At 39.8% G+C, this 15,300-nt stretch overlaps 1 protein-coding gene across 9 annotated transcripts in view; it reads right to left on the bottom strand.

The window, feature by feature from the left end:
• Nucleotides 1-15,300, bottom strand: part of cacna1aa (calcium channel, voltage-dependent, P/Q type, alpha 1A subunit, a) — an 85,066-nt gene that overhangs the window by 30,829 nt on the left and 38,937 nt on the right. For 5 of the 9 annotated variants that reach the window (XM_063471634.1, XM_063471640.1, XM_063471633.1 and 2 more), the window contains exons 15-26: nt 15,187-15,259; nt 14,729-14,846; nt 12,386-12,453; nt 12,121-12,227; nt 9,661-9,711; nt 8,669-8,837; nt 7,800-8,395; nt 7,361-7,710; nt 7,150-7,273; nt 5,766-5,895; nt 5,270-5,329; nt 5,053-5,165 (exon numbers count right to left, since the gene is read on the bottom strand). In XM_063471634.1, the coding sequence (XP_063327704.1) occupies nt 5,053-5,165; nt 5,270-5,329; nt 5,766-5,895; nt 7,150-7,273; nt 7,361-7,710; nt 7,800-8,395; nt 8,669-8,837; nt 9,661-9,711; nt 12,121-12,227; nt 12,386-12,453; nt 14,729-14,846; nt 15,187-15,259 (1,959 nt within the window). The remainder of the gene's footprint in view (nt 1-5,052; nt 5,166-5,269; nt 5,330-5,765; nt 5,896-7,149; nt 7,274-7,360; nt 7,711-7,799; nt 8,396-8,668; nt 8,838-9,660; nt 9,712-12,120; nt 12,228-12,385; nt 12,454-14,728; nt 14,847-15,186; nt 15,260-15,300) is intronic. The other 4 variants (XM_063471642.1, XM_063471639.1, XM_063471635.1 and 1 more) reach the window with 3 other exon arrangements.

Below are 15,300 nucleotides of genomic sequence, written 5' to 3' on the forward strand. Positions count from 1 at the left end.
CCTCAGTTTGCCCATGCGCAGTTAATGGTGAAATCTGTTCATGCTGCATTGAAACCTTGCTTTCCATGCTGCAGTATTTCTTCTTTTACGCAGCAGTTTGAGTGGTGGAGAAATTTATTCTATAGAGAGACATTTAGAGAGAGAGTTTAGTTGTAGTTTCAGCGAGAACAAAATTGTATTCTGTCGTAGGGCAGTTGAGTAAGAGGAGCAAAGCAAGGGGCTCTTCTGCTCGTCACCGTAAATGCGTTAAAAGTTTTAACACATTTTCAAAAAGCCTTCAATTTCATATGCCACAATTTGGTAGTGTCATTGTGCTTAAAAATGGGAAAAACTTTTTAAATGAACAGCCAAACTCTCTCTTGATGACTCATCTAGTTAATTTCTATAAGCTCCAGGATTAGCTTGTTTCACAGCATTGTTCAGACAGCATGGAATCTTGTCTTGCATGGTTTTTGGCCAAGACAAAGATTTTATAAAGCATTTCCCAATGAAATGCTGAGCCAAACCTCTCTTTGTTTTTTTCACTTTGGCAGTGTAACTGTCCAGGTACATATGCCATAGAGTGTTAAATTATAATAGACCTCAAAGGCTATGTTTAGACTGAAGACATGGCAGATTTGTTCCTTAAATCATATGTTGTGATCAGACTTTCCTTATCTTCAAGTGTTACAGTCGGATTTGTGCTTCCAGACATTACCAACCTATCTTTATGGGTTTCTGTGGTAACGCCATAGGTATCTCTCTAGCTATAGCAAGTAGCTTAAGATCCCTAGCTACTTGCTATAGCTTCCAAGGTGAAAGGTGTTGTTGTCCAAACTTTCTGAATAGGTTTCTGTAATCTAGACATGTCAAATACTGGATTTGGGCTGGCACTGTGTACAAGGCTGCAGGAGCCTAAAGAAACAATACAGGAGTTAACTGATGCTGACTTTATGTAAACTGGCTGCGCTTAGCTTCATAGAAAATTTGACTGTAATTCAAATGCCCTGATTTTAACAAATCCTCACATATCCAGTGTACAGATCAGTGTGAAGAGGTCACTGAAAGTGATCCTTAGGGGGGCAGCAGCTGTGTATACAGATGCCTGTGTCTTACAGCTGTTAGACCAGATGGCAGACTGGTGGTGGCTGTGTGTGTATTTGCACACAACCACCACTAATGTGTGTATCTGCACGAGTGTGTGTATGCAAATCACTGTGTCTTTGTTTTTATCCATCTTTGGTTAAAAGTTTCTTTCTTGATCATGTTCATATCCATATTTATTGAAATAAAAATGTGTGGAAAAACCTGCAATTAAAGCACAAATATCTCCTTTGCATCTGTGTGAATCAGCTGAGGATCTGACAGAAGTTAAGATGAGGTTTAGTTGTGTTTGAGCCCGAGTTGTTCCATGGTGAACAATGGATTAAAAAAAAACAACTGAAAAATAATATAGACAGATACACATTTCAACTGTGACAATGGATGAATGAGAAGGAAAGAGATGCGTGATCAGAGAAACAGATACCAAGAGTGCAGAAGAAGAAAATGAGGAGGAAAAAGCGAGAGAACTTTACCCGCTGCCGCTGCTGCTCGTAGTCCGAAGAGAGATATGAGTAAGAGGTGAGAACAACAAGACAGAGGAGACAAGGTGGGATAAAGAAACAGAATGGGACACAGAAAAGGAAGGATTTTGAGGGAAACATCCATATGAGAGAGAAAGGGAAAAAAAGAAAAGACAGTACCTTCTCTTGTTAGATCAACCAGCCTACTCACAGACTCCTCTTACCAAATAACAAAATACACATTCAGATAATCTCTTACATTCACAATTTAGCCCCCCCCACCCCCCACCCCCGCAAAAAAACTCTGCTTGATGAGTGTGCAAGATTTCAAATGGCAACTAGTGCTACTCTGAAAATCATCTGTAAATCATGTGTAAAACGTCATGATTAACAATTAAATATTCAAATTACTATTATTAAGGACCAGCAAGCCCACATATAAACTCATTTCAGGCACATAAGAGAGCAAACACTACCTGGTGAAAAAAAAAATCTTAGAATGTCAAGGTGCGCTTCAAGGCAAACCAAACTTGATTAGTCATCATCTCTGACTCTGAGCCTGTCTGGATCTGAACCTCAGTCTGACTGCAGAAATATGAAGGACAGCTGCATAAGTGGTCCAAGACACAGCAGCCCTCAGACCAGAATAATTTGATTAAGGGAGTGATAAACATCTCCAACAAGACTTCTGATCGCTTCAGGAGTGCTGTTTGATTTCCACCAATTGAATTAAGGTACTATCTGGATGGGTAGGAATCTTTTCTTACTGGTTCCGATCTCCCATCAGCCATTAGCACGATAAACCTCTACTATAGTCAAATTGGGCTTGTTTGTTCGTTTTTTTCAGATTAAGGCTACATTATAATTCATACTCAACATTTCCACTGGATGAATTTGGTCTTGCAGAGAAGATACACAGAGAAAAAAATTCAGCAGTGAAACAGAAAGAGGTTGGGACACACAGAAAAGGACAGGTGGAGACAAAGATCTCTGTATATACAAACAGAGAGACACAAATTCAACTAAAATGAGGGGAAAGAGCGTTGGTTAAAACACACACATATAAAGATGATTCACAAAGAGTGAAAGTCTTGACAATGGATCACCTCTACCAGAACCGTGGAGCACCTGCCATGTTCATGAGTTCTTAATTCAGCTGGACTTTAACAATGTACTACGACATAGTTATAAAGTGAGCAGATAAGCTGGACAACCTAGTTTATGTTACATTAAACCAAAACTATTTTAGCATAGCAGCATTTGAAAGCTGGAAGGTTTTCATTAGTTGACATTATTGGTAACTTGTTGGGTTTAACTCTTACCCACTGGTGGGGATAGACTGCTGAAGGCACAGACCTGAATCTTGGTGAAATGATTCACGAGTATTCCCAGTGACCGTGCCAAAATTTCTAACATTTTTGCCATAGTTCCAGAGACTCTCATTGACTTCAGTAAACAAAATACCAAATGACAAAAAAAGCCTATTTCTTCATTTAAGCGTGCAGAATATTTTCTTCTGTATATCTGGAGAAATACCTGTGAAAGTGCACTGTTTCACAGACTTTTCCGAGGCCAGAATGATGAGAAAAGTAAGTACATTTTGAGTGTCGTGATGTATGATAAAAAGAGGTGGAAGAATGGACACAAAGTGCAGAGGAGGAGCAGTTCAGTAAAGGTGGCATAAAAGATGGGTCATTAGGACTGCAAAAAAAGACCCAACTGTTTGAGGAGCTCTGAGGGGACAACGTCACAAGATATCAATCTGGGACTATGAAAATCCAAGATGTCATCTTTAGTTTAAGTCATTATTCAAGTGTCAGTTTTATAAAGTCAAGAGTTCAAAATGTATTAATTTATTTGTATCACTTAGCTATTCCCATATTAATTTGCAGTATATTAATCGAATACCTCAAGTGGTTAGATACAGACTACACTCACAGAGTCTCTGAAAGTTTCTCATTTCAGTTCAGTTTAAATAAAACTGTCAAATATATTTGGATTAATACAAATTCTGTACTGTATCACCTATTTACACTTACAGGAGCTGCTCAGCCTGGAAACCCATACTATGAAGCTCCTAATTCATAGTTTTTGTGTTGTTGTTAAAGTCAGAGGAGTTTTGGAACTCTGCAGCAGAGCGTTGGTGACTTTTTTGCACTGTGTACCTGCCTAACCCTGCTTTGTAACTTTTGTAAGGTCTGCCATATTGTGGTTGTGGTCCATTTTGCATTAATACCAGTTACGGTTGACTGTGGAATATTTAAAAGGGAAGAAAGTTCATGAACTGACTTGTTGTAGGTATGGTGTCTTATATTATCACCATGCTTAAATTCACTGAACTCTTTAGAACGACAAATGTTTGTAAAGGCAGACTGTATGGCTAGGTGCCTGATCTGTGGCAAAAGCTGTAGTTAAAAGAGTGTGAAGCCCAAAACTTTTGTCCATAAGTGTATGTTACTGGTGTTTAAGTTAAAATGAACAGAGCATCCTCCATCCAAGAGGCTCCAAGTCCACCAACTTCAATGACCCAACACAGAAGAATGCTAGGTGCCTTATAATCCAAGTGTCCAAAAGCTCATAGCAGTTTAAGCTATGTAGGTTTGCTTTCAGTCACTTCCACAGTAAAAACAATATCCAGTGTCTTCACATATTGCAGACCTGTGTAAAAATCTATGGTATATCATTATCATTAATTTAAGAGCACAAATATATTATACGGAAACATATCTACATATATGTGTGTATATATTATATCCAAAACATGACATCACATTAAATGCAGACTTCTAAATCTATAAATAGCTTTATATTCTCACATACCATGCAAAAGCAAAAGTCATGCTTTGTACCAGCATAGCACTTATTATCTACAGCCTAACTCAGTAATCCACATGTAGTTGCATTTTTATCTTTACAGCCATGCAAATCAAGTAAAGATTAAAGTACCTGCTTTGTAGTAGAGAACGGTGTTGAGATTTTTGGTGACCTGGCCGGGGTTTGCATGGGCCCTTTTACTTTAGAACGCCCTGGGCACTAAAGGGTTACAGGTGCAAAGGGTGGTCCTCACCTCTCACATGGGGAGGTAGATAGGGAGAGGATGCTGGGATCTATTTTATAATGTGGGAGTGTTTACGCAGAAGCTGGAAGGAGCTTGAAATAGGAGGAGCTTAAAAATGAAAGGACTGCAGGAGCAAAATGTGACCGTGAGAGAAATGAAGTAAGGACATGGCCAAAAAAAGAGGACAGGTCTTTTGCACTCTAAATAAAGGTAAGACTTGGGTTTATGGTGGAGGATAACAGGAGACAAGAGAATGAAAAAGTGCCAAGAGAGAAAATGTATGCGAGTGAATGAAAGAAAAGTGTGTAGGACAGAGAAAGTAGAGGCCAAAAATCAGCCATGGTTGAGTGAAGAAGAACAGGGGACGCTGTACTCCAAGGTACCAGTGAGAGGGGAGAGGAGCGGGAGAGGAGAAAAGAGAGCAGAGGGGGAAGCAGGAGGGAGACTTACGCTAAGGCGTAGGCGTAGGCCACCAGAGCACCACTAACCACTATAAAGTCAAGGATGTTCCACAAGTCCCGGAAATAAGAGCCCTGGTGCAAGACCAACCCCAGATCCACCATCTAGAAAAGAGACCAAAAACAAGGACCCATCACGACCTTTACCAAAAAGAGGAGAATGTTTGTCTCAACACTGAGGAAAAATGCTGATTCTTCATTTGTCTCACCTTTACTAACATCTCAAAAGTAAAAACTCCTGTAAAGACGTAGTCAAAATAGCGCAGAACCTGCACAAAGAAAAAGTGAGCATATGATGATTTTGTATTTTAGATAAGTGCAGTGTTGCACTTATTTTGCATCATCTGATATTATATTACTAAAGAAGGCAGTACTTTAAACTTAAACTGTTTCCTGTGCATGTGTGGTCTGTGAGTTTGTATCATTTTGCTGAGTCTGAACACAGAAAATCCTGAATATTGTGTGTGCCACTTAATTGTCTACCCACTATAAAACTGTCAATAATAATTTTAAGTGCTGGATTTATACGTTCCATCTCATACTCTACATAGTTATTTCATTTACTGCTCAAACCTCCACACACGTAAGGCTAGGGAGATGGCAAAAATAACCTTGAGAGTAAATACAAAAAATAATAGATAAATTATATGCATAATATTTTAGTTGCCAAAAGAACCAATAATACATGTATGATGAATTTCTTACATCGTTTCGAGGGGAATTGGGCGAAACAGGGTCTTCAGCTGCCAGGGCAATACTGCTCATTGCAATGACCAGCAGGATGCACATCTCAAAATAACGCAGGGTGCAAATGTAATGGCATGCTCGTCGAAACCTAGGAGCAGACAAAGATATTTGTTTTTCTCTTGCATTAATGCAATGCATACCATTATGTTTAATTTATAAGTATAATCAAGGCCGTTGTGGGGGCTAAACAAAATTTAAATCCCTCTCAAATACTCAACTAATGTTTAGACAGCTCTGTGTTAATGTTTACACAAACTAGACCTGCTCATTTGCTAAAATTAGGTTTTGTGTCTTCAACAAATTTTAGCAAATGACCTCTTTTCATGCTATGCCAACCCACAGTCTAGAATACATGACATAATGATTGAGCTTCATTTGAAAAGGTTTTTGAGATAGTGACAGGCAAGACAATCTTTCCATCAGCACTGTGGGCAATTGTGGGACCACAGTAGAAAAGCTAAAGTAAAGCAGGGTTTACCCAAATGTCAATCTGGGAATCCATCAGTTTGTCAGTGGCCGGGCAGTGGCAGTCTTTTCTTGGTTTCTGGTGTAGCTATCAGGATCAGATAACTGATATGTGGTTCATGCCTCCATTTTCCATCCATTGGGCAAACCATTGTAAGGTACAGACAATTTAATAGACTGCTAAATCCACACCAAACTGCATCAAATTAACTAAAGAGGCAAGAGTAGCTGTCTAGACACTAACTACATCCTTCCCTACCCTCAAAATATTATACCAACAATCAACTTTATCTCATACTTTTGGATCAAAAGTCAACTACAATAAAGCTGACTTTTGACTGTGCAAAGTGTAGGCAACAGAAAACAGCTATACAGCATTAGAGGAGTGGAGATATGGACATTACTTTTTTTCACTGCACAAAAGGACAAGAGCGTGAAGGTAAAATGGAAACTGCATCCATTATAGTATTATACTGCTTCATCTCTTTGCAAACATCTGCACAGACAGCATGCTAACGCAAAGCTAGCCAAGAATGATGATAAAGCTGAGTGCATGTTGACCCCAGCCCAGCAGCCAGAGCCTGAACTTCAACAAGTAACAAAAGCAGTGATGAGCAGTCAGGTTTGCAGCCTCTGTTTTGACCTGTTCATGTTTCTCATGCTTTCAAGTCTCTTTGGGCTGGTTTGCATCTTTGCTTTGTGTTGCTGACTTTGTGTTCATACTTAAGGAAAGATGTGTCCTCATTAGGATAGGGATTTAGCCAAAAGTTTATATGGTTAACTGGTAATTATGAGACAGTGTGTTTCAGTTTGCATTGTGTGCATATACTACGTGTGCTAGCCTGTGCGTTGATAATTGTTAGTACATATCACTTACGGATTGGTGGTCGAGAAGATGAACATGGAGCTATATGGAGGCATGGGCCTAGGCCCTCCTTCCCCTCCTTCCTCATCATCATTTGTAGGAGGTGGCAGAGGTTCAGTGTTGGCATTTTTATTAACTGAAGGTAGGAGGAAAACATTGTAAAGAGCTATAAAGTAGCAGAAGAAATACAAAAGAAAAGAAAAACACATCCATTCACCCCTACCTTGCAGTATGGCATTGGTGGATGGAAAAATGGGCATGTCCACAGCAGTATAATCAGGGTGGGGCAGCCTGATCACACTGTTTGCACGGTGATGTCCGACATTCCCATAACTATCTAACGTGACCAAACTTCCACGAGTGCCACTGTTAGCAAGATGAAGGGCAGATCCAAATCCAGGGGTGACAGTGTGACTGGCCACTGGATAGGGGCGACCCTCGCTAGGTGGTGTAGAACCAGACACCAGTTTGGTGTTCATGAGGTTGTCCATGTCCTCACTGTACTGGCTATTCTGCCTTGAGAGACTCTTTTGGATGGGCCGTGTGGTAGATAGGTTTGGCACACTGCAGTCCCTAGGAAGAGGTCAAAGAAAGAATTACAGACATCAGATTAGAGGACATTGTAAAAAGGATGACTGGAAAATGAAAAATGAATGACATACTTCCTTCTGTGTGAGCACATCCGCTTCCCCTCGCCCTCTGTTTGGCTTCCACGCCGGCTTCTTCTTGACCTCTTCTCACCGCCATTGCCTGCTCGCTCATGCTCTCCTCCTTCCCCACTCCCATCCACTCCTTTGTTCTTATGTCTTCCAGATTTTCCAGCTCCTCCCCCACCTTCCTCACCATCTTCAGCATTCTTTCGATGTGACCTTGGCTTCCTGTGTTCGGACTGCCCTCCTCCTCGACTCCCAGTCCGCGTGTGGTGATGGCGCCTGGGTAGCCTCTCCTCTGAACCCGGCCCAGGAATCACTGTAGCATCCAGACGGACATGAGAGCTGTGGTGATGCTCACTTTTGCGGCTCCGTCTACTCTCCGTGGATTCTCCCCGCTCCATGGGAGGTCTGGGTGGACCTGAACCTCCTCCACCATCCCCTCCCACTTGGCCATGGTGCTCAGGATGGTGCTGGCTGACACAGAAGTCTGAGTTGTTGCCAGTTGTCTTGTTTGTGTTGTTATTACGATTTTCATGGGGGTCCACCACTAAGGGTCGATCAAGATGGGTCTTCATGTCTGGACGGATGTGACGTGAATAGTTGACCTGCAAGGAAACGAATGGACAGCGAAACAGCACAGAAGGAATAATTTTAAAATATGTAATTCATGAGAGGAGGCAAAACTTTAGAAGACCTACATTTCAGTTATATATTGGAAATTTCCAACCAATACTTAGACCATAGTTGGTAAATAAGCCACCGATAAATGATTAACAAGAACAAATGAAAACCAATAAAAGTCATCATCAACACTCGTGGCCATAACTTGTGTACACTGATAGCACAAGTCTAGGGGCCCTTTTTGCCTTTTCCTTTACATTGTTGTGCTCCTCCCTCCCTGTCCTTGCCTTCCAGCGGTCATCTGCGTCCAATTCGTTATAGAGGGCCTCGCGGCTGGATGCCAGAGTCTGCTTCCTCAGCTCCTTGGTGCGCTGCTCCCACACTGACTTGCTGACTCCCTTAATGTGGTTCTTCTGCTGCTCCTTGCTGCAAAATGAAGCATGGTGGAAAAGGGAGAAAGGGATTGGCCTCGTTAAGACCTGCTTTAAGACTTGATGCTATGCAAATGAACGCACAAAGACATGAGAATGATGAAGTGGAAACCAACACTAAAAATATAAGTACATCAAATAGCAAGGACATAAAGACACACTGGGGGCCACAGACACTTAAAGGGTCATTTGACTGGACCTATAAAACAAGGCAGCTCTTAACAGAACAAGGCTTTGGGCATCTGCACAGCTTGCCAAAGCACAAGGCAGGATGGCCCTATTTTGGTAAACCACGTGGGAAACAGTGTGGAGGATAACACTGAGGCAAGGTCAGAATTTGTTCAAATTATACACAACTAATCACCCCATGCTAAAGTACATACAATTTAACGGACAGATTTCGTGCAGAGCAAAAATAGCCATTGAGCTGAATTGAATGGTTTATATTAGTTAGAATAACTGATTTCCTGTTTTTGCAAAAAGATGAGATAAAAACACCCCCAAACTGTCAGTGACCACCTCCTTTCTTACCCTCCAAAATTTCTACCAACTTTAACTCACTTTTCTCTCAGGGCCAACAGTCAATGACAATAAAGCAACAGCCGTAGGCAACAGAAACAGTACTTTAAAAAATAAGCCAACATAAAGAAAAAGCTAAAAAAAAAAGCCAGATATGTACAATAATTTGGGAAAAAAAAGACGTTACGAACAAAGGGCCAAGAAAAGGATAGAGATCTAAAACATGAAAAAAGCAAGGAATGGTTGTAAAGTCAATAAACAGAAGGAAGTCATAAATGAATAAACAAATAAATAAATACCAGTCCAGAAAGGGGTCAGAAGCGTTGTGACACTCACTGTGTACTTTGTTGCTGAGGAGGGAAACAGCTGGTGAGTGAGATGACACAAAAGAACAGAAGGAGGATTTCATTCCAAAATGGGCTATCCATTTATTTTTTCAAAAGAAAGGAAAAAAACACAAAGTGCCAACTCTAAAAAAATGATCGCTATCCAAGACAAAAGTGTTACATGTCTAGACTACTAAAAAAGTAAACTATAATCCTGAAATCCAAAAATGGAAGCGAATCTTAGAATATTTTTTGTCAAAAATTTAAGCATTTTGGAATGCAACCCTTCGTACACACAGACACAAAAGACACACACACACACACTCAACAAAATCCATTTTCTTCTATAACTCATTTCCCCTTCCCAAGTGCTGCTGTTGTGCGCTGATCAGTTTTACTTCTTTATAATGTACTGCACATGTTTACCCTTCACTCTCTTTTTCCACTGAAGCTGCTACATTAAAAAAATACTTACCAAAATATGGTCCTGTGGGTATATCCTACATGACAACATACACTGGCATTATGACAACATGTTTTAAAATTTTAATAAAACATGTAATATCTGCATATTTTTGAACTGTACTGAAAACTGATAAACCCTGAAAAGCTTACAGTAAGATTTAAAAATAAACATTTTAAATATGAAATGCTCTGCTTTGTCTTAAAGAGGGTTAGGGGCACTTAAAAAAGTAGATACATTTTGGTCATGAATTTATTTCTGAATTCAGAATTTCTGCATGATCCTCTTCCATAACACAAAATAGCACGCAAATAATTTAAAGGACCAAATCTATAAGGACAACCTAATTTAATATGATTTTTATTATTTCCAAAGGCTTCTTTAAGCTTACTGAAAACACAGTGCTGAAACTTTTTAAAAAATTATTCACTATCACTAGAATAATACTTCCTAAAATGTCTTTGCACTCTGTTTAGAATGCATGGCTGTTTAAAAGAGGGCAGTTTCCTTTTGAGAGTACAAACTGGACTTGTGTTGCCTTACAACTGGTTTTACGTAGTTTTCTCTGAGTCTGCCATATCTTCTTAAGAGATTCTTCATGCACCACTGATGTCCCCAAGTTTAAAATCCCTCCTTGGGAAAACAGGGACGATCTCCTCTTGAATTTAAATGTCTTTCTGTCTCTATCTCTCTCTTTCTTTTATTTGCACCACAGAAATTAGGGATTTGGATTTACACTGGCACAGTAGAACGTAAGGCAGTCTACAGCCCTACAATGCTTAGAGCTTAACCGAGACTCTGTGGTAAACCTCTGTCCTACAGTCTGCTTTCAAAAGATTCAAGCAATTAAGCAGCATGGTTTGTGAAGGTTGTTTTTCTGGATAAATTTGGACAAACAACCATGGTAACCTAGGGAAGAAATGCTGGATATTATACCAAACCAACATTACCTGAAAACTTCTTTTCTCACACACTCACATACATCCACACACACACACACACATACAGACAGATACACATACACTGTAGTGAAAATAAGACATATTTATATCATAATTCCAAGTAAATTAAACTGATTACACAGACACAGATGGTCACTTCATAGTGAAGCACACTACACAGCACAAACAGTAACAAGAACCTAAGCGATTCATGAAATGATGGAAATGTTAATAAGCATATGTACGTGTGAGTGTATTGAGCTAAAACTCTAGGGCATGTTTGTTCATTGTACCTGCGAGTGACAATGAGTGAGCACAGTCTCACACACCAAAATGGTAAGGACACGACTGTGCTATTATGTATGGTATTTAAAAGCAAACATGGTACCCCTGTGTTGTGCTGAACGTATTTTCATGCACGTATTTGCGTCTGAGAGCAAAGTGTGTGAACTTTACCAGACGTGAAAGTACAGAGCCTTGTGTGTACAGAGAAAAGGGATCAAAGACTAAGACGAAAAGTAAAGGAGAAGAAAGAGATGACAGAGAGAAGGACGAGAAGAAAGTATATGTGTGTTTAGGCTATCCCCAATTTTCTTCTTGCCAGATAGATGAAGACATGATTTATTCCACTATGGTGACAAAATGGCAAAATATACAGAGAATTTTTACATTCATGAACTTTAAATTTTATATTGAAACAGAAAAAAGTCAGTTTGGAAGATGCTATTTGATCAATGAATATATTGCAATTCTAAGGAAAAAGTGGGGCTGTGTACTTTTGAAGGGTAATTAGTCAATAAAGCTCACTGAGATGAAAGACTATTTGCAATCACCAACATCACCACAAGGTCATAAGGTGATGAAGTGATGTTTTAAGAATCCAAAGTTGAACAGATTATGGTTCACTGACGGTTTTCCTGACTTCAAACACTCAACTATGCTATACCGTCCACTTTCCAATGTGCTGAGTCCAACATAACTACTTGACTCCCAGATGGTGACACAGAAGTAATAGAGACAGAGACTCACGCTGCAATGGAGAGGTTTGCAGCAGATAGTGGGCTAACTTCAGCCACTTCCTTGGCTTTCTGCAGGGCAATCTTCTGATTGGCAGCTTCCTCTTCTTCCTGTTCATCCTGCAAATGTGGATTAGAAAATAAATCAAAACCCAAATATGATAAAGGCAGGAAAAATTCACATGAGGGAAGCAGAAGAAGTTCATTGATTAGAGGAGGATAACTCGTGGTTAATGTGTTAGTGTAAGAAACTGCACTCATATTAGACGGTACTATACCTTGGTCAGTTCCTGTGCGTTGGCCAGATTGTCCACAGCGATGGCCAAGAACACATTCAGCAGAGTGTCTGAACACAGAGTTAAAAGCAATCCAGCATCTGGGAGATTGTTTGTGCAAGAGAATACAAAATGTACACAAAATAATTGGCTAAGCCACTTATATTATAATGTACCTCTTGGCAAGTTGATGTATTGGATTGCAGCTTATCATTATTGCTACAGTATCATCCTTGATACAGATCCCTTAACAGTGGTTGGTTCGACTTACAGATGACAACACAGGTCAGTGTCAGTATATGCCAGGAATCTCAATTAGGAATATGACAGTGACATCTCTGTGTTGTGCTGATTAGATACCTGTTGACAATCGCTTTGGTATTATAATCCCAATTCCAGAAAAATTGGGACGTTGTACAAAATGTAGATAAAAACAGAATGCAGTGGTTTGAAAATCTAATAAAACCCATATTTTATTCACAGTATATCAAAGAAAACATATCAAATGTTTAACCTGAGAAAATATACTATTTTAATTACTGACAAAATGCTAGCAATCTAGATCATGAACTGTGCCTAACAGAGCTTTAACCTGCGTGGCAAAGAAAGGGATTTCTAGAAGTGTTCCCAAGCCCAGGCAATGATTGACAGAATGACAGAATTCTGCCTGTTTTTAATTCAGTGCCACCTGAAGGCGAGCATCCATTTCAGGTTTGTCCTGTCCTGTTTGTCCTGCTTTTGTATTTGAACCCTTCGGATTCTGATTTATTTAATATTCGAAGATTTAATGTATATATTCCTGGTTCTGGTTCTTTTAGTTGTTTTTCTTATTTGTGTTATATTTGTAGTTTCTGGTCTTAGTTTTGTCATCTGGTCTTTAGGTTCTGTTTCCATGCCTCTCCTGTGTTGCATGTTTTTGTCAGCCTTGTCTTCATGTTTGTTTAACTCTTGTCTCCACATTCGGTGTTCCCTTTCTGTCTCCTTAGTTAGTCTGCTTCCCAGTGTCAAGTGTTATCGTACTTCCTGTTTTATTTTGACAGTCTCTCATCCTGTGTTCTCTGTGTTCAGTTTTGCTTCCCTGTCCTGTTAGGCTGTATTAATTCCAGCGGTGTTCCCTGCTGTTTCCCTTCCTCTCAAGATCCTGTGTGCATTTAGGTTCTCTGTATTCCTCCGCTTGTTGTCACATCGTCCCTGTCTGCTGTGTGCTTCCCTGTGTTTCCACACAGCGCTACATAACATGTCCCTTGTGCACAGAGATTCCTCTGGATTCTGTATTTCATGATATTATGCACTGTAGATGATCAGATATTCAAAGCCCTCAAAATTTTGCATTATTACAGGAAAAGTATTCTAATACTGTTCTGCAATTTGTTGACAGTTTTTTGCAGATTGGTGAACCTCTGCCCATCTTTATTTCTGAGAGACTCTCTCACTCTCTGACATGTTCTTTTTACACCCAATTATGTTACTGACCTGTTGCCAGTGAACCTAACTGGGTGCAAACTCCTTGAGGTGTTTCTTTTTAGACCACTTGCTTTTCCAGCCTTTTGTTGCCCCATCCCAACTTTTGTGAGACATGTTGCCACCTTCAAATTCAAAACGAGCCAGTATTTTTTATAAAGCAGTAAAATGTCCCAGTTTTAACATTTAATATGTTTTCTATGTTATATATGGGTTTGTCCACTGCATCAAAACCTTTGTAGAACTGAGATTGTACATAATATCACTCTGTAGCTGAAGATGAAGAGCTGACTCTGCCCTCAGTCCAGCATGAATAGAAGAAGCATGACTATTTCTCAGAGATTGTTCTTTTTCTTACACGTTCTCACTTTGATCTTTTGTCAGCCGTGCCAAAGAACAGTTTGTCAGTGAATAAAACAGTAAATACAACACTGACTGAAGCTCTTGCAAGTGACCATTGGAGAGCGCCTGGCCCCTGCAGTAAATTGAGCTTCTCAGGCAGACCATCATGCAGGTTGTTTGTCGGATGGTTTCTGTGCAATGTCTCGATGTCTCGATGCAAGACTAATTGCTTCAATATCGATATGCCAAAAAAAAGATTAAAGGAAGTCAGGCTAAGAAAAAAAGTAGCACTTCTATTCAGAGTAACCGCAACTACAAAACAACAGCAAACAGCAATAGGTCGAAAGAAGCATTCTAACTATTCCACCTTTTAGGCTGTCCTAAAGAAAACTGTAAAAAAAAATCTGCATTTAACCTTTGTATGACTTTTTACTGAGAGTAAAGTAAAAATGTGTAAAACACAGCTACAAATGTCTCCACTCTAAATATCTGAGAGCTGCGCATTCATGTAGGCTTATCTGCAATGTCACTGTCAAGGGATACAGTTGCCAAAAAGCGTGAGTACAATGAAGAAGACGGAGAAGGCCATGCCCTTGTTGACTCCACCCTGAGATTTGATGCCATCATACATCACCATATTCCAGTCCTCGCCGGTCAGGATCTGGCAAACATACACAAATATTCAGACGATGCTATGACGAGCACTCTCACATCCACATATTTGCTCAAAATGCTATAATCAAAGAACAGACTCACCCTTTTACACACTACTTAAATATTTGAACAAGTTTTAGCAGAATTATGCTCCCACCTAATAATCTTTAAGGGTTCTAGAGTAGCATTTTACATTTTATATCACTTCCTCGTGTGCAAATCCTCTTTAGTCCTTTCAGCGTTTAGCTTTAATCCAGCTTTGTCTTCTATTTTGCAGCTTTTTCTCCCTCCACTAGCCTCTCCCTCCCCTTTTCTCCTTTTACAGTACATCGCTCTCCTCTGCTTACCTGGAACACCGTCATTATTGCTGCGGGAAATGTATCGAAGTTGGTTGGAGGGGTGCCATTTTCAAAATTAAACCTAGCAGTGAAAGAATGAAAAAATATATATATAATAGGAGC

The sequence above is a fragment of the Pelmatolapia mariae genome, linkage group LG4 (genome assembly GCF_036321145.2).
Source record: "Pelmatolapia mariae isolate MD_Pm_ZW linkage group LG4, Pm_UMD_F_2, whole genome shotgun sequence".
Classification (NCBI taxonomy): domain Eukaryota; kingdom Metazoa; phylum Chordata; class Actinopteri; order Cichliformes; family Cichlidae; genus Pelmatolapia; species Pelmatolapia mariae.